This window comes from Epinephelus fuscoguttatus, linkage group LG21 (assembly GCF_011397635.1).
Source record: "Epinephelus fuscoguttatus linkage group LG21, E.fuscoguttatus.final_Chr_v1".
Taxonomy (NCBI): Eukaryota; Metazoa; Chordata; class Actinopteri; order Perciformes; family Serranidae; genus Epinephelus; species Epinephelus fuscoguttatus.
In genome coordinates this window covers 12,001,921-12,026,071 of record NC_064772.1, presented here as the reverse complement: position 1 = coordinate 12,026,071, position 24,151 = coordinate 12,001,921, and the positions used below count along the sequence as shown (strand labels likewise).

The 24,151-nt window shown below is 41.1% G+C and overlaps 1 protein-coding gene across 7 annotated transcripts in view; it reads left to right on the top strand.

The window, feature by feature from the left end:
- The window catches only part of LOC125882060 (dipeptidyl aminopeptidase-like protein 6), a 341,554-nt gene that overhangs the window by 161,565 nt on the left and 155,838 nt on the right, over positions 1–24,151 (top strand). The window contains exon 1 of one of the 7 annotated variants that reach the window (XM_049565692.1): positions 22,547–22,904. The exons of the other annotated variants lie outside the window; for them this stretch is intronic. Coding sequence (XP_049421649.1) covers positions 22,848–22,904 — 57 coding nt within the window. The 5' untranslated portion in view covers positions 22,547–22,847. Of the gene's footprint in view, positions 1–22,546; positions 22,905–24,151 lie in introns of those variants that run through there. 7 annotated transcript variants of the gene reach the window in all.

The following is a 24,151-nucleotide window of genomic DNA, read 5'->3' as shown; positions in this document are numbered from 1 at the left end:
TCAGTTGCAAAGAAGTTTTTCTTGTCTTGATTACAGTATCACAGCTGCCTAATGGCATTTTCATAATTACATAAGTGATAAGTTGCCGTTGTCAGAGCAATCAAGGAAGAAGTCTTACCAGCCAGAGAGTAGTTTGTCTGCCTTGTGTGTCAGATCATAAAAGTATTTTCTTCTCCGTGATATAAATGGATGCCATATTTCAATGGTCGGATTATGGGACAGTGGGCCCCTGGGAACAGACATATAAAAGGCCCCCACGCCTCCCACACAGGAGCATAGACTGAAAGATTGAAAGAGACACAAAATTTGCTTGTAGTCAGTTTTTTCTCTTTCAGTAACATTTTGGATGTGATCTGAAACTCTCTCAGAGACTCAAAGATTCATTTTTGTTTCTCTTTGCAGTTGTTTTACATCTATTTATGGTCATTTTGTGCCTCTGTTAAGTGGTTTTGCATCTCTCTTTGGTCATTTTGTGTCGTGTAATAGTTGTTTTACAACGTCTTTGTTGTTTTTTTTTGTTCAGTAGTGTGACAAAAAATGTCACTGATCTTAGTCTGTTTCGAGGGCTGAGTGTGAAAACACCCTTAGTGTCTCTTTTTATTTGTTTTACATCTATTTGTGGTCATTTTCTGTCACGTCATTGTTATTTGGTCATTTTGTCCCTTTCTAGTAGTGTCGTATCCCTTTGTGGTCATTGTGTGTCTCTTTACAGTTGTTTTACATCTCTTGGTGATTGTATTGTGTTGTTCTGTATTTGTTTTATATCTTATTCTGGTTGTTTTGTGTCTTTTTGCAGTTATTTTTTCATCAGTTAGTAGTCATTTTGTGCTGGTCATTTTTTGTCTCTTTGTAACTGTTTTGTAACATCTGTCAGATTCTGTTACCCAGTACCAGACTCCAGACTCCCTAAAGAGTCTCTCTGAGTTTTGTAATTTGTTAAGTGCTTAAGGTTAGGGGCCTCTTTTAGTGTTTGTTTTATGACCATTTGTAGTCGTTTGCATTTCCTTGTAGTTTTTTTTAGTCTCTTTGGAGTTTCTAATTCTTGTGGTTTAATCATATTGAGTCTTGGTGTTCATTCTGAGTCTCGTGGTGACAATCTGCCTCTTTCTTGTCCTTCGATAGACGATTTGAAAAGAAATATCAACTGTCCCCTCAGACATTTGCTTTCGCCCAGGGGCCTCCTGATCCCTTGTGCACCTGGGCCTGTGCCCCTGGTAGGCGTATTCATAAATCCATCCATGCATATGTCATTACCTCAGACCAGGTGCTCCTTTTAGGTCATGCCTCTTCATTGCACAAAATCAGCTTATCTCCCTCTAGCTGCTCTCTCGTTGGATTTGCAAGATGGGGCATCAGGTGAGGCATTAAATCAGGATTTATTTGAATATTAATTCCGCTGCAGAAACTGATGCTACATACGGATACTCACAATGGTTTATAGTTCACTCCTTGTTTGCAGACAAATCATTTTGCTGAAGAGAGAATGCAATAGCTAAACAGTGTGTGAGTACAATTTAATGAAAGCGCAGCAGCAGCAAATCTGAACCCTTCATATGATAAATAATACACAAGAACAGCCTAATCTTTTCCATCTCCTCCCCAGCCATTATTCTGTATTGTAGGTGGAATGCATTTATCTAAAGGCCTCTCTGTCCTCCCCAGATGCTTGCGTCTTCACTCCAACAGCTTGTATTTCTGCTCAACAGGAAGCGCTGGAGTCTCACAGGTCCTCATTGACACTCTGATCAACAGACCATGCTCTGTTTTGATTTCCCTTTGATTTGACAGTCTGAGTGCACCGTTTCCCCCTCCCCACCCCAGAAGCGCACCTTGCTCACTGACACGAGCCGTGCATTGGTATTTCCACACTGTCATTCTCAGCAGATGGCTGGCAGAGCTGTCCAAATGTAGCTGTAGTTGTCATTTCACTTTCAAATACTACTTTCTGATTTATGACCATCATTTTTTCCTCTTCTGAAAGCTCAGACCTGCCAGACTGTGATGTGTGAACCACACTGTGTCATTCTGTCAACAGCCCAGAGACACACAGCGAGAACTGACAGAAAAAATGCTTCAAACTAATTGTTGGTCTCTGGTGCTAATTTACCCAGGGGCGGATTTTTACCCCTCAGTACCATTATTTACCTAAAAAAAAAAAAAAAAAAATCAGAAAATATATATTCACCTGACACTGCTCTAGTGAATAGAGGAACTGCAACAAAGGCACCCAGGTTATTTAACTTCTATTTCATTGGCAAGAACACCAATGTGAACTCAGTATTTAGAGAATCAGCTATAAAGATATAATGATTAAGAGTATAATCTGTCATTGATTTGCCATGGATGCAGCATTTGCTGTAGATTTCCCTCCGGTTCTCATTAGATCTGGTTCCAGTTGCACAAAGTGGTGATTTCTGAGCTGTGTCTCATATTTCACAAGTGAGAAGAGAATATTTAACCTTCACTTTTACCTTTGGAAGGTTTATCTCTGCTTGCAATGCTTGTGCTTTATGAGTTTTCATTTTCTAGTTCTTGTTTTTGCCTCTTTGGTTTGCTTCATTTCTTGCTGTTTCTGTAGTTCATAGTATGTTCCATATTCCATACTACAGTCAACAACTATATACACAAGTAAAATACATGGACTTGTCCACATGTTTTTGATGTGGGGCTGCTTTTAGAGTCTGGTCAGGGCCTCTTACACTGGTTCCAATTAAAGAAAACTTAAAGCTGTCGGCGTACAATGATATTATTTATTTATCCTGGTATCGAAATGAGTCTCAAGATTCATGAACTTGCCCTGACATTAGTATCCACTACAACATTTCTTGTATTGTGACATGCCTAGTTTAGTGTGGGAGAACTTGACTGGTCTCCACAAAAACCTGACCTCAGCCCCGTCCAGCACCTTTGTGATGACACACTGAGAGACAGGCCTTGTTGCCCGACATCAATGGCCGGCTTCTCTAAATGCTCTTTTGGCATATTACTGCAGCCAGGTGCCAAAATCTTGTGCAGAACCAGAAGTGTGGGAGGCTGCTCAAGTAGACTACAAATGCCAATAGCTTTGGCTGAGATCTCCAACAGTCACATATGTGTGTAACGGTGGAGAGTCTACATACTTTTAGCCATGTTGTGTTTTCTTCCTTGTGTTGTTTATAGTCGTTTGTTTTACTTAAAGGCTGCACTCATAATTCCCAGTGGCTCAGAAAGATGGAGAAGTCCACTGTAGTCTGGAAAACAAAAGCATTGCTTCATCTTTCTCATTTATGTCTTTATGAGCCTTATGAGAGACTGTAAACTACCTTTATCCTAAATGAAAAGTCTGCCCATGAATTCCCTGCATTTGTCATGACTGTATAATACCCTGATAACAGCACATTTGCTACAGTAAGCTTTCTCTCTCTTCTCCTCTTGTTATCTGTCTTTCATTCTTTCCTCTGCCTCCTGATGTCACACTTTGTTCCCGTCCTTAACAGGCTCACCCTTCGCTCTGCAGAGCCCTGCCTGCCAGGCCTGATATTTGTCGCAGAATACATTTGCTCACGAATCCGTTTCAAGTAAATTAGTTAGGCAGGTTTTGCCCCAGCCAATCGGAAATCCTCCTGCAGCCAGTGTCCCTTGCTGGGGAACAGTGGAAGGTCAAGTCATCTACCCCAGGCAATCGAGCAGCTGGCCTGTTGCTTGATAAGAGGCCGACTACTGCCAGAGAGAGAGAGAGGCAGACAACTGGCTCCTGGCAGTCAGAGTTCCTCTCTCCTTTACCACCTCCCTTGTGTTCTCTCCTGCTGCAAACAAAGCAGGTCATTGTGTTCAATTATATTGGACAACTATAGAACAATTAATCATCAGAGCGAACGTGACTTCACACAGATCTTATCCAGCAGGCTGTAGCATCAGCTAAGTGTGTGTTAAGTTGTGTGCCTGGGTGTAAAGCTCTATTGAATGTAATGTTGAAACAGTTTGATAATGCAGATAATATCGGAGCTCATTTTCATCTCTTCAGACAAGCCACCCAGTTTTGTTCAGGGTAAAACAATTTTCATAGAGGAGGATGAACTATTCCAGACATGCTGTCATTGCATAATTTTTTTATCACATAACTGGCAAATTGTTTTGGTACCTTGAGGTTTGTATAACCTCTACAAAAATGCTTTAAATCTTAACACAGATTTTAAGGGGCGGAACTGTAGTTGAACATACTGTAGCCACTTTAATCCATTGCTCACTTTTTATTCACTGCTCATTATTATTATTATTATTTATTGCTGTTTCTTGTATTTTTGTAATCTTTTGCATGCCTAGTTTGTTTTACGTTTTTAAATTTTGAAATCTTTAATCTGACTCTTTCCTCTTGACTGCTGTAACACTGGAATTTCTCAATTGTGGGATCAATAAAGGTGTATCTTATCTTATCTTATCTTATCTTAACACATTCTCAATCCAAACTCATCAAATACAGCATCGTGGTCAGTGGCCCCACACTGAAAACTATGATGATCTAGGTACAGTTCTCATTCCCAATGTCATGTTGTGTTCACACCAAACGCGATCCGAATTTTTGTGCAGCATTACTCACACGAGTTTGAACGCTAGAATATTTTGTGTTGACTCGCTTCATACACACAAATGACTCATGTCTTATGTGCCTGATATTGCTGAATCGATGAATAAACTTCTGCTGGCATGTCCTCAGCCTCGTACGTCCCAGGAGGATCTCAATGCTGATTGGATATCGCAACACCAATCAGTTGCTGAAGTTCAGATTTTTCAACTGAACAAGCATATGATGCAAAATCGTACTACTCGCGTCATTCACGCCACTTAATTCACTTCATTCACATCACGTCCATCGCATTGTCCACAGGGAATTTGCATCTAATCGCGTCTTTTCATTGATGTTACATGTAATTCATTGCACAAATTGTTTTATTTATTATTAGGACCTTTTCCATCGCAGGAACTTTCTTCATTTACCTGGGATTTTGAAAAACCTCTGCACGTTTCCACCGAAATTACTTGGGTAAAAAACTTTCCCTCAACTCCAAATTTACCCTGGAAAAAGTACCTAGTAGGGGGGTAGGACTTTTCAGATTACGCGGAATTCTTGAGGGGCGGGGAGGTGTGCCGAAGAACGCTGATCGGTGGAGCACTTCCTGGTACAGGCAGCTGCTGCAAGCTTTTTTTTAACTTCTACAAGCTTCACTTCGTTTGTGTTTTGATTAAGGATGGGTACCGAAACCCGGTACTGAATTAGCCCCGGGGCTAAATTATTAAAGACTGTAGTATTGATCAGTGCTAACGGTATCAGTTCTTTTGTGCCGGTGCTGATCTCCTCCACACACACACACACACACACACACACACACACACATACATCGATGCAACACGGTAACCCGTGAATAGCTGAGCGGCCGCGGTGTAACGAAGTGAAGATAACTCGAAAATAGCTAGAGTTGACGCCAATTACACTCGTTACTGTAAGTGATACTAACCCTTAGCGAGTAAGAAGCCAATACTTTATCAATACATGTGTTTAGCAAGCATGAACATGTAAACATGTAGACAGAGATATTCAGTATGCTCCGTCCACAGTCTCTCATCCACCGACACTAACGTTATGTCCTAAACAAGGACAACACGCTACTTCAGCCGATAGTGGATTGTTATTAATAAGCTCAAATGTCAGCTGTCTGTATGTAGACTAACTTAGTTTGATACTTATCTGAAAATACTTTTTAAACTTAGCTGCTGGCTGAGACAAACAGCCCCTATTCTCTTCACCAGCACATAACCAGCCAAGCTGGTGGAGCCAAATACAGAACACACCACAAATCATCTACATCATCATGCTAATTTGAATGAACTTTGAGGTGCGGTGGAAACGCAAACCACACAGATTACCAGGAATTATTTTATCCAGGTAAATAAATTCCTGGTAATAAAAGTTCCTGGAAATGTTGGTGGAAAAGGGGCTATTGTGAACACAACATCAGTGATTCTGGCGTCAGACACCGACGCAAAGAGGCTGCCGGGAAATGTGCAGCAGTGTGTGTTGCCGCCAGACGGCGTCAGCTTAAAACGTCTCACTAACAAGGTAATAAAAGGAGCTGGAAAGTTCCTATAGGGCAGGACGGCATGTGGATGGGTCCAAAAACCCCCGAACTATTCTTAAGTATTCTTTTCAATTTGTGTGTTGATTTAGATACTTCATGAAGAGACATATCTGGTTCTTATGTGTGACAAATTCTCCATATGCAGGTGTATTGGTGTGTATAAGAACAGCCCAATGCATCCTCTTTTTTTAATTAAATTTTGTTGGTATTTTTTTAGACCTCCATACACTCCATAAAAAATTAATTCAAGGCAACAGGAAATTAGTGAGACACAAAACGCTCATATACTGATATGTCATTCTTAATGTTTGAGTATAAGGTCATCAAGATTAGTTCATTTATTCATTTTTATTTCTTTACTGAACCTGAAATTGGTTCTGGTCATTCTGTTTTGGTGCATTGGTCTTTTACTTCAGGGTCAGTATATTGGAAGGCTTTTCAATTTTCAGCGCTCAACATCTACAGCACAGAGTGTTTTCATGGAAAATGTCATTTTAAGTATGTCTGCGCACACAAATTCTTTACCATATGCGCTTTTTAATAAACTCCATCCAGGCACAAATCCTCGTTATTGAAATCCACGTCATTACTGATACGCAGGAGGCTTTGACATTGAATCAGAAAAGCTCCATAAAAAGAATGGTTTTGATAACGAATCACCGTCGTCGAGGTTATTTGGTTTGTCTTTGTCAGAATCCGCCCTCCTTACCCGGTTGCTTATCTCCTGTCTTAGGAGACGAGAAGTTTTAATGAGTTATTTTATTGCCTGCTTCGAGGTAGTATCCCCCTGCTTGCAATCTCACCTTTAATATTTCAAATCATCCTCACCCTCATCCTAACACAAAAGGATACTCTGCGGGTATTCGCTGCATATCTGGAATACTTATACTTCTGTAATTACCGCTTAAATCAGCTTGCGATCAAGGCTGATTTGTTCCATCTTCAAAGCTCCAGATAAAGTCACTGACTTTTAAATTTAAAGGTACAGCTCTGTTTAGACTCTTGCCTCTGGGATGCAGACAGAAACCGTGGTGCCAGCTTTACTTTCAGATCCTCACTCCCCTCCTGATGCTTTGTTGCTCTGCAGCATTATTTTGAAGTAAAATAACGAGACACATGCAGTATATCATGGTGAGGGTGGCTTTTGTTAGTTGCTCCACTCGGAGGGATGTGTCAAGTAGAATATGGGCACCAGCGCCTATAAAAGAAGATCCAATTACAGTGTTTCCCTCCCTGGGCATCACCAAGTCCCCCTCATCTTCAAGATCCATTGTAGTTCACTTTTTATTCGTCTCTCTACAGTGCTGGCGTACACTATACAAACGTCAAACACCACTTCAGTGTGGCGTATGTCCGTAAAGTCTGCGTATTCAAATTTCCCCTGTGGCACCAGTGTCCCCCCTGTCTGAAACCTGGCCGTGTGACCGCCTATTCTTTTTCTGGCTGGGTTAGAGAGCGCCCCCACCGAGCTCCACTTCTATCTCGGCGCCACCATGCACTGCTGGCCCTATTAGAAACCCAAGGGCATGGCTAACACAGCATAGAAGCTCGGGCAGTGACAAATTCACAACAAAGCTTTTCTGTGAGGAATGAAACTACCATGGAGGTTGAAGGAATGAGGGGAGAGTGGGGGACCAAGCGAGGGGGGAAGAGAGAGGGACCTGGTGCGATGAAAGGACATGTGGCCCACTGTGACAAATGTTCTCCCGACTTGTGATTTATCACGGTGTAGAGACTGAGAGAGCAACACGCACGGCAGCTCCAGCTCAACCACTGCAGTTGTGGATAATTCAGATGGGAGGAAAAAAGTGTTGTTTTTTTGTTTTTACATTTGCTGTTTCTATGTGTTCATATTTCTTTGAGCTACAACTTCACACACTGTACTTTAAAGGGACAGTTCACCCCAAAATCAAAAATGCACATTTTCCCTTTTACCTGGAGTGCTGTTAATGCATCTAAATTGTTTTGGTGGTGAGTTGCAGAGTGTTGGAGCTGTGGAAATGTCTGCCTTCTCTCACATATGGAACTAGATGGCGCTCACCTTGTGCTGCTCAAAACACCAAAAAATAGCTGTCTGTTAGTCACTCAATCTACAGCAGCAAATGGCTCTTCAAAATGAAAGCTCTGTCCGGAAAATTCACTGTACTTGAAAATAAAGTGTTTATTTTAGGGCTGGGACTTTAACGCGTTAATTTCAATTAATTACATACAGAAAAAATAACGCGTTAAAAAAAATAACGCATTTAATTGCACCTTTCTCAGTTCCCTAATTTCTGGCACCATGGTAACACTGATGCACTCACTCCAGCCTGGTTGGTGGCGGTAATGCACCTAAAGTTTGTTTGCCAGCCGTGAAGAAGATGCACAGGATGCACTGAGTGACATCAGCGCACAAGCAAGTTTGGTGAACAGTGATAGAAGACAGCATTGCTTGGCTTGTTGGGCAGAAATTGTAACTTTCCGATGGCAGCTTGAATAAGAGCATGGTTGTGTCCAAATTGTGCAACAAAGAGTTTTCTTATCACCACAGCACTTGAAGCCAACGGTATCGCCTCAATGCAAAACATGTTGCTGTGAGCACAGACACCAGAGTTAACATTAGCTACAACAGTCCTGGTACAGGTAAATGGTGTAGCCAGCCCAAAATAGACAAGATGACGGTGTTTGGAGCCAAAAAGTCTTAAAATGTTGAATATAATAGCTATAATTGCACTTTGAGTTTGCACTAATCTGTGAATGTGGTAGACAGATGAAAAATGCACAGATAAATATTAATGAAAAATACATTTTTTTGTTGTTTAAGTTCACGTATTTGTCAATTGATTCAGTCGTCGACCAAGATTTATTTGAATTGAAAAGCTTTACTTATTGTGTCAAATATTGCTATTTGCTAAAAATGCGATTAATCGAAATGAACTTTTTTACTTGACAAGTCTGAGAGTCACTTGTTGTCCATTCAGAATGGACTTGTGACTCACTTTTGGACCGTGACAGACCAGTTGGGAACCACTGGCTTAGAGGGAGAAAATATCACTTAGACCAGTGCTTCCCAATTTGGTTTGTGACCCCTTAAAGTGAAGCAATGTATACATGTGACCTCTCGCCACTGGTTGCATATCTCTGTGTGGAATGTCTAGTTAAACCAAAAATTGATTTGGTTGTGTTTTCAAATCTTTTCGAGGTAGAACCATCCAACCTTTTTTTTTTTTTTTTTTTTTTTTGCAAACAGTATTGGCCAAAACCAAATTTATTTTCTGCTCTGTTTCTGAGTCTTCCGTCCATTCTTCCTTCTGTGCGGTGATACAGGTACGTTGTTTGGTAGAAAGAAAATAGTTCCAACATGAAACTGCTCACAACAAGGTCTATGGATTATCTTGAGTAACCGGGTCATGATTTCTGGAAAGAGACCTTGCTGTTGAGTTTTTCAAATGTGTTTCTTTGGCCTTTGACCACCACAAGCTGAGTGCCATCTAGTTCCATTACACTGGAGAGAAGGCAGACATCTCTACAGCTGATATCTCCAACACTCTGTAACTCACACTAAAACAACCCACACTGATAAAAGTAATACAGGTAAGAGTAGAAAATATGCATTTTTGATTTCAGGGTGAAGAGTCCCTTTAAGGCCATAAGGAGGCAGAACATGATTGCAGTGTAACATGGGTCGCTCTTAAGCATTGAGCCCATGAGTCATTTTAGAGAAACTGGGTATTATCTTAATGCCCCTGTGGAATAAAAAGAGATGCTTACACCATTTGGAGTCACAGCTCTATTTCTCATTCAGGCAGAGAAAGCAAAACTGCTGAAGCGCACAGTTTGGTGGCTTACTGTTTATTGAATAAGCTTTAATGGAGCGCGCTGCCATAACGCCAGACCAGTTGCATATAATTATGAGGCAGGTTGTTTTTTTTTTTTTTTGTTTATGTTTCTCTGAACCCCATAATGTAATGTTAGAATACTTTTTTTAATCTTTATAGCCTAGATACAGACCAGTGGTAACCAACCAGTTTGGCTTGGGACCCCATAAAAGAAGTAATGTTTATTTGAGAACTTGTGTCAGCGGTTTCATATCCGTGAGTTATGACATTTAGTGGCATCTAGTACTGACTTTGCAGAGCTGAATCTCTTTCTGTGTGCCACGTAGATGAAGTAAGGTTTGATTGTCCATTTTGGGCTACTGTAGAAATAACAGCAACAACAAGAAGCAGAGCCAGAGATATGTTTTTTCTGCTCCCCTATCTGTTTAATCATGCTCTGACCCCTTAGATTAGTCTCACAACCTCTTGTGAGGGCACCAACCCCCCCAGTTGTGAAACCCCTGCATTGGACAGTGAATGTCAGACCATAACCTGTTTTGGTGGGATTAAAGGTGTCCATTACCCACAAAAATGTCTGTAATACCTCCATTTGAGACAATTAGGGGTGCCTGCTCTGTAACAATACAATGATCCTGGCCCTGCGTATCGACACAGCTGTTTGCAGTAGGGGTTGGCAATATGGCCCTATAGTAATATCTCAATATATCAGGGTATTTGCGATAACAATATTCTTGACAATATGACATATTAGTAGTAACAACTTTGTTATTACTTTGAAAAATGTGACTGCAACAAAATAAGTTTTATAGTTTTACATGTCAACCTAACAGTTTGCCTTCAAATAGGCGAGGGAGAGACACTATGCTGCTGCCGGAGGAGCCGCTGACAGAGTTCCCTCTGAGGGGTAACTCGTTAAAAGAGTCTGAGAAGTCTGGAGCTGTTCATAAACATTCAGGACGCCACAGTTCATTCCACACTACTGAGGCTGTTCTTTTTTTTTGGAACCACTGCGGAGTCTGTAATAATTTTGCTTTTAGCCATGCTTGTTGTTGCCATGGGTAACAGTATGACATCACATGCCAACAAGTTGAAATATTTCAAGTATCACAATTTGAATTTTTCATATCATATTAAAAATTATACCGGTATTGTCGGGAACAAGATGATATGACAAAGCCCTAGTTTGCAGTTGTTGTGGCTGTGGCAAAGTTATGAAAGGATTTAAACAAGGTCACAAAACTCCAGGTGCTCCTGAGAATAATAAAGCTGGAGTAAACTCTTCCTGCAACAAAACTAACCGCAGTCAGAGAGAGGACCGTTAAAGATCTTAAATGATGTCTTTTGGGAATTTGTAATTAAACAGTGTGAAAGGGGCTGTTCTGCATAATTAATATATCAGCTTTTGTTTCTCAAAATACATTTTACTGATAATTCTAATATATAGAAATACTTGTCCCACAACCAATAGGTTACTTTGACAGTATTCTGCTGCTCTTTGGATCCCATTTAAAAATCTCTCACTTTTGGAGACACCTTCACCAAGGCCATAATCCATTATTTACATGTAAAGCCAAGTCAACCTTCTGTACAAAAAAAAAACCTTTTAAATTTTGTATATTAGGAGTTGAAGTTCCCACAGTGTTGAAGCCTTCTGTCTTTGTTCTGTATTTTATCTTTTTAGTGAAACAGCTATAGCAGCACACATTGTATTCTCCTACTCATGTCACTGAAGCTAAAAAGATGTTAACATCATCATGTTACCTGGAGATAAATGAATAATAGAGACGTGACTAACACAGACTAAATAGTGGACCCTGTTACCTGCTTGCAAATCTAGTTAAGGGTTCCAAGCAGCAAGGCTTAGTACTGGAGCCCTGTTGCTTTTGTCCCCATTATTCCTCCTTCTTCTTATTTTTGGACATTAAAAAGTGTTCTTGGTGCAAAAAGACCAAAATTCACCACTATTGGCAGGAGGGTTGCAAATTCCACCCATGACTCAGGCATGTAAACTGACACTTAACGGGGTGCCCACTAGCTCACCTAGTAGAGCGGACGCCCCATGTACAAAGGCTTTGTCCTTGTTGCAGTGGCCACGTGTTTGATTCCATCCCGTGGCCCTTTGCTTCATTTTTTTTTTTTAACAGGTTTGTAAAATCCTATTTTTAACTAACTAACTAACTAACTAACTAACTAATCCTATTTTTAATTTTTTAACATTTCTTTAGAAACCGCTCGGCCAGGTTGCCAAAACCTAGTCAGGATCACCTACACACTTGATGAAGTCACGGCAAAGATTCATTAATTTAATGAAATCAAGAGTTTTTGCTTCTTGACAGTTAAATAAGAAACAAGCATCCAAATTCTCACAATCTGCTTGGACCCTGCTTATTGCCACTTGTGGCTTTATTTATCAAGTACCTTTCCCACTGCACAATAAACCCACCAACACTTTCTAACTTCTAGCTTTATTATTAAATGGGAAAGATTACAATCAGCATTCACACCTGGGTCAAATGACTCTAGTGGCACTAGTCACGGGTATTTATTGGCCCCAGCTCCGATTGGCAGTGATGGAAACAAAACACCCAGGTGAACATGCTAATTCTAGCCCCTTTAGATGAGATGCAGCCCAAACAGTGCTCAAACACCGATCCAAATTAGTCTGCACTGAGTTTGAGAGAAATACTGAATAAGGAAGAGATAAGAAGTAGCCACTGTAACATTATCACTGGCCTCCATGCTGCTTTCTACTGTCTACTAACCCCTTTTTTGGCCTGATGGTGATGCCAAACGTGACATACCAGTAAGACAGTTAAAAAGGTTTGCTTATCTGCTGCAGAGCCTGGTACTCAGCTCTAGTCGACTGGCAGTTGAAAAGGATTCTATCGCCTATTTTTATCAGATTTTCCCATGTTTAAAATAACTTCATGCACACATTTTGGTGGAAAAGGGGTATTGTCTTTTGTCTATTAATTGGCTCTGACTTCCCAGTGTTTTCCAGTGTGGATTACATCAGAATAAAAGCGTCCTGCAGTGTACTCTGCTCTATGTTAGCTTTACTTTATAGCCACAAATGTTTTGCCGCTGGCTTCCGATGTGTCATCATCAGCAAATATTCAGTCTGAGGCTTGTTGCCTGCAATAAAAGCCGGTGATGTGATATAAACTAGCATTAGTAAAGACACATTAAGGTAAGGTGAAAGGCATATTTTTACTGTAATAGCTACCTTATTCACCTTTGGTAAAACTGTCGTCCAGTAGAATACTAAACAGCACTCCAACTCGGCAATTAAGAATAATGATGTGTTATTATTAACAGCTGTCATGCAAGAATGAATCCCTTCCAGCCATATCAATTTATAATAATGATAGGACCCTAATGGTATGTGATGCCTATTCAAGATAATTTCCTCATGGCTCCCACACTCACCATCTTCTGCAAAGAGGGAAAAAGAAGCCCATTGTGCTGGTATTTTTCTCTCCATGTCCCCTCTCCTTGGTGAAAGGACTACTGGATGTGGCGGTGAAATGCACGGTTGGAGCTGTCCGTTAAGTGGTGCTGAAATCTATTTCAGCACTGTGAAGCTTTTGATGGCGTCTGGATCAGTATTGGGAGCTGTCCTTTCACCTCGGTGCTGAAATGTGTTATAGTAGCCTACGCTGGCCTTTTATTGGTGCCCTAAATGTGTTAGCAGGTGCTGTTTTGGAGGCGTGCTATTATCCTGGGTGTAGCAGGGAGCGTTGGCGCTTGAAGGGGTGATACAGTGTCAAATCAGCCACTTGTCATCTTCTCAAAGAGTAAGTTAGATAATCTTATTTGTCACGCTTACTTTTGATTGCTTCACTGTTTTTTAAAAAATCTTTTTGGTTTTGGAGATGTGCTGCATATTAAGTCTTTTATCTGTCCCATCAGTAAAATTTTCAGATTTTTTTTTTCCCAGAAAAGGCTTGAAGATTATTTTTAAAAAAGCTATTCACAGTCATCTGAGTTTTTTTATTATTATTATGCAGTGCAAAAACACAAAGCACTGACTTCAAGCCATCCTGGGAAAAAAAAACAAAAAAACATTTAATGCATGAAGCCACCACTGTTGTCATGACAACAGAGCCTTTCAAAAACAAGATGATGTCCATGTAACACCTGTTGAGAATATGTCATTAGCATGCATTAGCTTCAGAGAGAAAATAACACTGTGAAACTTAAATAACACACTTCAAAGCTTGCCACTGTGCTTGTGCACTTGAGACTGTACTTACCAGGAAGTACCACAAAAACATGTACCGTATGAATTTTGGAAGACCTGATGGTCCTCTGTCTCTGTTTTTGAGGTTCAGTCTTCGGAGGGCATACTGTACACAGAGTGTATGCTAATAAGGATGAAAACTCATTCACCACCACAGACGTTATGGGAACGGTTGTGGAATCTGGCTCTGTTGACATTTCACGGCTGAGTGGTGTGAAGGCTGGTGAATCGCACCTGGCATAAAGAGCTGTACGCTGGCAGGAGGAGAAACTGCATCCTGATGCATCCCCTCTCTGTCAAGATGATGGGTCCGAGCTGTGTTTACGTAAGGACCTCACATCGAGTGTTCGCATGGAGAGGGAGCAGGAGGAAAGATGGAAAAGCAATTACTTTTTTTCCCCAATATACCGATGCTTGCCGTCATGTGTCAGACAAGCGGGAGCGGAAAAATTAAGGCGCGCGGTCCTACGATGCACCACCTGCTAGGAAGCAGAGTCTCAGAGTGTGAATCCCAGACCTTTGGTCCTGCTCTGTGTCGACGCCAGAGTAATCACTTATCAGCCCTCACCCTCTCTCTGGGGCCGATACTGGTCTTGTACTGTGAGCAGACTTCTTCCATCATATACTTTACACGATTTATCCGCATGGAAATTTACGTTCCAAGAAATAACACTGCAGTCCAGGAGGGAATGGATACCTCCTGAAAGTATTTAATCAAAACAAGTCATGGGGTGTTATAGCACTGAACAACTTTTGTTTTTGAAACATCCCATTACACTTGTTCCCCTGGCTATATATGCACTGGGGGCTTGCTGCATTGAAGAGTTTGATATAGGAATTAATGTAACACTGATGGATGGCTTTGGCCATGCACAATGACAGAATATGTTCTGGGAGAGTGGTGCTGGCTATAAATTTGGAAAATACATTTTTTTAGATTCCATTTTCTCTACAAATGGGTGTGTTGGGACACATTTTATGGATGTGGATGTGTGCATGCATAAGCTTAAGACCAAACAGGGACTGCATTTTATGCATATGGGGGCTGACACTGAAAAAAACACAATATACTTGGTTTAAATAATCATTTCTTTAATATGTCAACGTTTTTTTCTCAGAACATACTGCACTGTTCCGCTCTGCCTGGCTGCGATTTCTTACTTCCTAGGGTTTCGACAAGAGACTTCATCAAAAACACACCAGATTTCCATGTAATGTGCATGATCCCTCTCGTACCCAGTGGTGTTAACAGGGATTTAACGCTTTAGTCCTCCAAATATCTCAATTAAAAAGCTGTACAGCCGGAGCACTCGAGGAAACAACTGTTTGCTTTACGCAAACTAAAAGATTTGGACAGACTTTGCCGTGGTTTGTGCTCCTCAAATTAAATCAAGGAAAGAAAACAGAAATTGAGTTCAATCTGTGCAACATTTATTTAGTGGCTTTCAGACCAGCGGTCGTTCACTTTTCACCTCACCCTCTCAATTTGAATAATCAGAGTGTCAGTTCATTTTTCAGAGCTTACACGTGATTGACTTTTTGATTCCTATCCATTTTCTCTCTCTTTTCAGTCTACGGAGGCTCCTTTAAATAAATATCAGAGACCTTTCTAAAGCAGTACACCTCTTGGCTGCATTGAAACAATCTAAATATAAATGCCAGGCGCAAAATGTGCAGGGTTAATTGGCGATGCCTCCTTAACAATAATAATTATTTCTTATCTACATAATCATCACCCAGTAGCCATGATGATTTTTTTTCCTGTAATTACAGAACTATAATCAGTGCCAAAATAATGCATCAGTGTACAGTGCTTTCAGCTTATGGCATGTATTGATTATGTTGAAGTTTTAATTGGGCAAAAGCGCTTCCAGGAAGTTCATTATGTCGGCTGCTAGCTTGGCATTAGCAGTGGGATGATGAGGCAGAAGCGAGTGGACGGCTCCATTTGTTTAGGCTGGTTGGCACAATCAGTCAGTTAATTCCTGACTTTCCAGGAACGTGTATTTAAACAGAGCCAGCCCCGGGAGCATTCATCACTGCCGCCTCTCGTCCATTTGTCAACATCAGAGACGTGAGCTTTGTACGCTCACTCTGTAACACAGCCACAATAAGGTGGTTATTGTGTTCTCGGCTGCTGCGGTCCGACCACATAGCATCTGTCATCAGCCAATAGGGCTTTGGCCCAGAGTGGCCGTCATTAGTTTGGAGCTGATTGATTGGCTGTTGAGAAGTCGTCTCAGTTTCATACATCATCGTCTTGATGGTAAACACAGGCTGAGTTGTTGGAGAAGGCTGCTAATGTAGTTTTGAGCCACAAGTGAATGGTGCTGTGAGCTCTGGGTGGGCTTTCATTCTTTTTCATATGTCAAAAATGACAAGGTAGCCATCAGGCTCTGTGGCTTTATTTGGCAAGAAGCAAAATGCAAAGATGTCTGTGATTACAAAATTTGCATTTTTTACACTTTGAAGAATCAGGGGAGCCAGTTTCTTCAAAAAACATTACCCACAAGACAGCCCAGATTTTCATCATGGTAGACTGTCAATAAAATAGCTTGTGATACAAGACCCTTAATGGGTTTTCAGCCTCTGTAGCTGTGTGGCTCAACGAATGTTGGTCCTTTCTCTGGTTGGTTGATTGGTTGCTTAGTCCACCATGTTGATCCATACTGAAATATCTCAACAACTATTTAATTTGGTGATCCCTTAAAGGTTTTGTATGTGACATTCAAAGCATTAATATAGCAACAAACCACTATACGCAATGTAAAGATATAGTGGAGTAATGGTGTCCTGAGTAGACAATGAAATCACGCTACATCTGTGTGTGTTGTTATCCAAGCTCCTCTGTTTTTTTGTTGTGGTAGACAGTCTGTCTCTGTGTGCATATTTGTGCATGTGAGTCACTGTGAGTGTGTCCCGCTGGCTAACTAATTGCCGCTGCTCGGCACTGCACTCATACAGCGGTTACTGCTGTTATTGAGATACAGTCCTCGCAGAAACATAGCACCTATCCTTCAGTTCCCCCGGTTAACACCGTAAGCTCTGTCAGCACTCTTGCCATTGTCAGCGCTGTTTATTGAGTTAGCACTGTTAGCTGTTAGCTGTTGGTTCTACCACTTCCATGTTAAGGACCGTGTACAGACAATCCAGCCTCAGACGCTAAATTATAAATACCTTCTGAATGTTGTACACATCTCCTTTAACCTTTGATCCAGTGCTGTTGTCAGGTTAAAAGTTCACTCTATCCAATACTTGTGTTTTGTGCGAATTAGCACAATTCTTAGCCAGCATTTGTATGTGGGGCCCATGTGGGTAGTAAATGGGTTGGAAAATGGGCCCTATATGGGACTGTCCATGGGTTCCATATGGGCTCCATGCCAATTGCCCACATCGATGACTTTACCCATGCAGGCTCCACATAGTTATGCTGGAGCTACCTGAGCACCAAGTGGGTATAGGCCCAAAATGGGCATCTTATCTGGGGCCCACATGTGTACCCCAATTAGCATGGGGCCAATGTATAAGCCATGAGCAATTGCATATAGGACCCGTTTTTCCAGCCCGTTTACTAGGTATGCACCGAAATGAAAATTTGTGACCGAAGCCAAATAATATTAAACGCTTGGCTGAATACCGAGTACCGAATACCGAATATCGTTGTTTAGATTTTCATTAGTTTTTGCAGATGAACCCCCTCCAGATTAGTGTTGTCATGGTACCAAAATTGGATCCCACTGTACGATACCAATGAAAATATCATGGTTCTGAGTAGCATCACGATACCACAGCGAAAATGAGGCAGATGTGCCTTTTGTCATTTATGAAAAGATAAATCACTTTTCTATAATACATCAATGATATTTCAATGGAATAAATTACTTATTGACTTATTCATACTTTAAAAACAGCATCAATAAGTGATGAACATAGGGGGAATCAAAATAAAATAAATAAATAAAATAAGAATCAACCAGCCACCCTCCTCCCCTGACAGTCCCTTCATAAGTAAAGAACATATATATATACAGTTACCGAATATTCGGTGCATCCCTACCGTTTACTGCCCACATGGGCCCCACATGGGCCCCACATGGGCCCCACATACACATGTTGACTTGGTTATAGCATGCTAACATGTTAAAATATGATGTGGTGTGCATGTGGTAAACATATATCTGCTAATTCATTAATGTAATTTATTTGATAGATTCAAATACAGTGCACAAATGTGGATACGGTACAAAAATTCATCAGAATATTGCGGTAAATTCACATAACAGTCCCGAGGATAGAATAAGGCAGGATAAGGGAATGACATATATATGCTACTAATATCCTATTTTTACACAAGTACACCTAATAAAGAAGTCATAAAAACAATGTTATGCAGTCATAAAAGACAATAAAACACACTCAAAATCAGAAACCAGACCAGAAACGTGGAACTCCCCTGGAAAGGATGTTTCACTTTTCTAGCTTAGCTTAATCAGCACCCATTTTGTAGCTGTTAAAACTGCTAAACATCAGCTTATTAACATTGTGAGGATGTTGATGTTAGCAGCATTTAGCTAAAAGCACCACAGTGCCTGTGTTCATCCCCACAGGGCTGCTGGCACGACTGCAGATTCTTGGTCTTGTTGACTTAGCAGACACGGAAGACGTAGGTGTTGCTCTAATTCAGCTCTCACTTTATTTAAGTAGAGAGACTGTTGGTATTGATATAATGCACCTACACTTTTAGAGCTCAGAGAGAGCCTTTCTGTGGGGACTGTCAAACATGGTGCATTCAAATATAAAGAAGCCACTAGCAAAACTGAAACTCATCAAAGTAAATTACAAAATAAAATCTCATAAGGGCGTCCAACAGTGAGTTTTATCCTTTGAGACTACCTTTTTGAAGGACGAGGCCTTTTCTGCCCGTTGCGCTCTGCCGGTCACACGAAGCAACACCGCAGACATTCATTCAGGATTCCAGGGTAATTGACTTTAGAGCTGCCACCTGATTTTAATTAACAGTGCAGCACATTGGGTTGCACACCTGCAACAGAGTCAAACTGGAGACCAAGGTATTAATTAACATTAAGTACATCTCAGAGCAAATCAAAGGAAGTCATTTCCTTGCAGTGTTTAATATGGATTGTACAACACTTTTTGTAGATGTAATTAATTGAACAAGCCCGACGAAACACACGCTCGGTTCTTATCATGAAATGTAGACAACATGAGAGGTTTCTTTCAGCGCTGCTGCAGTAAACTGCATATGCTAATTATGTTTCACTCCCAAAGATTCAGTTAAAATCTCAGACTGACTGAACTTTATTAAAAGCAGCTTTTGCCTCAGTCCTAACAAGTTCCACTTTACTGCAACTGCTTCATCGCCTGGATCATAACTTTTTACAGCCACTCATGTCTTAAACATCATTTCAAACATCCTCACTATTGACTCAGAGTTATTACTTCTGCCGCTGCCTCCGTATAATATTTAATCCTGTTACATTACATTGAAGCCACTTAGTGTTTCAGTGCCATTACTGACGCATCAGTGCAGCAGCACATTAGTGTTCTCTTTCTAATTACAGCAAGAAAGTTACATAAGGCAGAAATTGTTATATCCAAATGCTGCAGGAAGGCAAAAATATCAAAGACTTGCTGCTTTCATTTGCTCAGTTAACCAGCAGCTTTACAATAACACTGTCTCTGATGAATAAACATATGGGACCTGATTTAAGGACATGGACTTTTTTTTTTTTTTTTAGTACAGAGGCGTCATAGTGTGGGGTGGAAGCCTAGAATGAAAAGTATTGTTTTATTTGCACTTTCTTATTTTTAAATAGTTAGTGCCATAACTCGCTTGAAATTGGCTGAATAAATTGGGTGAAAGACTGAACTTTGTATAAAAAGAAAAGAATAGTGGAAGCTCTCTTGATGCTCCCTTAATAGGGCAAAATGGTTTAGTCCGCCCTTGTGGAGCTAAAGCCAAGTGAGTGACTGCCATAGATTTTAATAGGGCTGAGTCAGATACTCAAATTAAATGAGTATCCTGTACAGAAAATGCACTTTTTACGAGTGTGAGTATCATACAAGTAAAACACGTCATTATCTGTACTTGTGATAAAGGAAAATCCTAATTTTGATAGCTATGTTTGATAAATATAATAAATGATAATTATAAAAAAAAAGAGATCTGAAGCTCAATTCTGAGGCTGCTCTTTCAATGCTTTTCTCAAAGGTAATAAATACTGCAACTTCTCATAAATCCACATACATTTCAGGCTTTAACCTCTTGTACTCCACCCCCATTTTGTAGCAAAAACGCCTAAAATGACATACCCAAATTAAAATGACAGTAGCTTCTGAACCGCTCTGACTACACGTATGCATGAGGTCTTGCCAGAAAGAAAACTCCCTGAAGTTTCTTGTGAAAGTGTCAGAAACACTCTAGGTGATACAGAGACAGAGTAATGGGCCTCTGAAGTCTGAAGATTTTGCCTAAAATAGAATAAAAAATGTTTTTCAGGATGAATAACTGTCCGTGGCTTCATCTGAGCAGGTAAATGACACTGTGGGGCTGTAGGCACACTATCAATGAACATTTGTTTCAAATTTGAAGAAGACTGCACCAAGTATGACCATTCTACAGTGTTTTTTCCATGAAAAGATCCAGGCGAAGCTCCAAATGACAAGTCGGTCACTCAGCTTCAAAACAGTACTATCAGTGATCAAACAACACTCAGCCAGCTTCAAACATCGTACCTTATTGAAATCAGGCGTGATTGTGATAGCTGATGTTGTTTTTGACACAGAAATACCATAAAATATCACCAAATAAAGCCATATGAAACGTGAAAATTCTGATCCCACTTTCTAGACAGTATATCTCAGCCAAAAATAGCGGTAGGAGTGAGACTCTTACCTTTTATAAACCAGCTACGTGTCCACTGACGGCTCCACATAAGATTGCGAGTAATCCTTTAACTTTTCCCGTCAACAAAAAACATGACATGACTTGTCACTACTCATCGCGATTTTGGACTTTGTGTGTTTTGGCTGCTCTGGTGCGAAATCCATAATAAATAAATGAAAAACTTTTTTTAAACTTTAAACTTTTATTTTTGAAAAGTTGACAGCTTTCTGAATCTGGCAATACCAAACATCACATGGTTTGATGACGTCGTGCGCCTGGGAGATACCATTTAACAGAGGAGGAGGGGAGCGAGGACGTTGGCGTCCTGGCGAAACAACTTTTGATTAGGCCAAACCCACTTTTGACTTAAATTCCATCCATGTTTGGCATATACTCTGCCTATTTGGAGTACAGATACAGATAATGTAGTTGGTTGAACAAATACAGACACACATACACATAATGGTGTGCTTGCTTATTCCTAGATTTTAATAATAACTAGATACTGGAGAAATAGTCATAACTGAGCTTGTCTGCAGTTCAAGGTGTCCTGCCAACAGTTTTGCACGTCTCTTTTACAGTGGTGTTCTACGAGGAAAATGCAGGGGATTTTTTTGCCGCAATACCGCAAGTGGCCACTGGGAAACATCTGCTACAAGGCTGAGCTGCTTTCTTGGGGGCCTGCATGGGGACTCATTTATAAACATTGTGTACACAGAAAACAAGCCCTGAAAGAGGCATACACAATTTCCCATGCAAAAGTTGTGATCTATAGAGACAAAATTGATGGGAGAAACTTTGACCTGTGCTTATGAACATTTGGGGGACGGGGAATTGGTGACGCAGCCATTTTTGGCTTTTGTTCGTATCTGCATTTTTAGTACGCATCCTACACACTGGTATAAATGAGACCCTTGTTGATAGCTTGTGTTGCTGGAGTGCCAACTGAGATGTTTTACCTTAAGAAAGGGAAACTGGGGTTCCAAAAAAGAAGAGAAAGTAATAAAGGGAAGGGAAAGAAAGCAGACTGACCTTGTAAAAAGTAAATTAATGAATAAAGGTGCCTGAGAGAGACATGGGTCAAGAAGGAGGGCTGGGGTGGTGGCTGCTTATGCATAGGGCCCAGAATTTGGTGATATGGCCCTGTGAGAATCATCAATATGTGACACTGTGTCTGACTGAAGCAGGGTTAGAATGACCTAGTATCAAATGAATATTTGATGAGCTTATATTCCTCATGAATTCAGCATTAAAGTTTCAGCATTTAATTTCAATGCGCATTTTTAATTGATATCCACTCTGCAACTCCCGCCTTGGCTGACTTGCAATCCAAGCATGTGTGCATGTGTGTGTGTGTGTGTGTGTGTGTGTGTGTGTGGGCGCACGCGCCAGTGGAATATTGAATGGCTCACGCAGAGTCCCGCAGCAAGCGTTTAAAGAAGAGATGCGCGGCTTCTCTCCTCCTCTCTCTCTCTCTCTCTCTCTCCCTCTCTCTGCTGTCTCCTCCTCTTCTCTTTCGCTTCCACTGAGACTCTTTCTCCTTTCCTCATCCTGAGCGGCGCGTCCTTCCTTCCACCACTTGTTATTTCACACCTTGGCCGCTTCAAACGCAGCCTGTAGGCGCCGTGAATACACCGTCTTCTCCTCCTCCTCTCGTGGCCACCGCTTCTGTGCTGCACCGGTGTGTCTTTCTGTATTTGCATTTTTTTTTTCTCCTCCTCCTCCCGCCGAGGAAACAACACTTTCCCCCCCAGCTGTAGGGAATCATGACCACGGCGAAGGAAGGCAATGCACCGTCGAAAGCGGCTCAACAGCAAGACCAGGTACCGCTGAGCTCTCCTCTCACTCCTCTTGCCCTCACATATTGAAATCAACATTAACCTGTGTCGCCTTGCTTTGCTTGGCCAACACTGGATAGTGTCTGCATGCAGCGCTGCGGTGACTTTTTCCTGTGATGGTGTGTGCTGGAGGAAACAATCATTTGGTAACCTTCGCTCGTAATAGACGTTTGCACCCGGAGTCAATTGGAAGTGATAGCCGGTGCCGTGCTGTCACTTCATCACGACTGGAGGATTCTTGCAGCCTCCTGCACCCCTCTGCTCATCACAATTATTATTATGCAGTATTCGGTGACTTTAGAGACAACGAGCAGTTTGTGTTTTCCATTACACCCAGTGCGCTTCACCTTGCAGTAGGGCAAACCAGCTCAGTTAACTTGAATCAGATTGTCCATAAAAGGCCTGTAAATGTACCTGTGGTGTTCATATCAACAGTTTGAAATCACCATATGCTTCTACCTGTCTTATAAAATGCCTTTGACCCCTCCAGGAGAGGCTCAGCTGTGTCTCCAGTCTGAAGGCTGAGAACACTGTTGCATTTCAGTGTGGTGCAGGGTGGCTCTGCTCTGTTTTCTTTGCCACCTCCATCAGTGAGTCCGTCAGTCAGTGATGATGGAGCATCTGTTGACCCACCTCCACAGAGGTGCAGGCTTGCCCAAATAATGGAGGGGACAATGGTGTTTATTTTGCAGTATCAATATTTCATGAGCAGGAATAAAAAGAGCGCTCATTCGCTATTGTGCTCTGTTAATGTCAGGGTTGACAAATAATGCACCTCTGCCTGCAGTAAGAATTTCAATGGATTTCAATGCAATTTTGTACAAAGTGAAGTGTTTTTGCGAGAGTTCCCACAGGGACAGGGGATATTTGAAAGTTTGTAGAAATGTAACTTTTCCAACTTTTGGAAATGGCACATTTTTTCTTCAATATACCTTTTTCTTTTGAACAGCATCACCGTGAGGAAAAAGCTCTGGCAAACGTTTGATTATTGCTTCAAAACTGAAAAAGGCTCCATTTTTGCCACTGTCACATTTTACCCCCATATCTTCTAATTTTAAGACCTCACTGAACCAAACAAAACCTTGAAAGTAATTTATTTCTGTGTGCTCTCAGCCTGCCGCTCGCCGTCACGTGCAAGGATATGGTTCCATTTTGTCAAGTTTTTCCTTGTTTTTGAGCCAGTCCATCAGCACAAGCTCTAACTTCAGATGGCATCTGTCACTGCTAGCCTC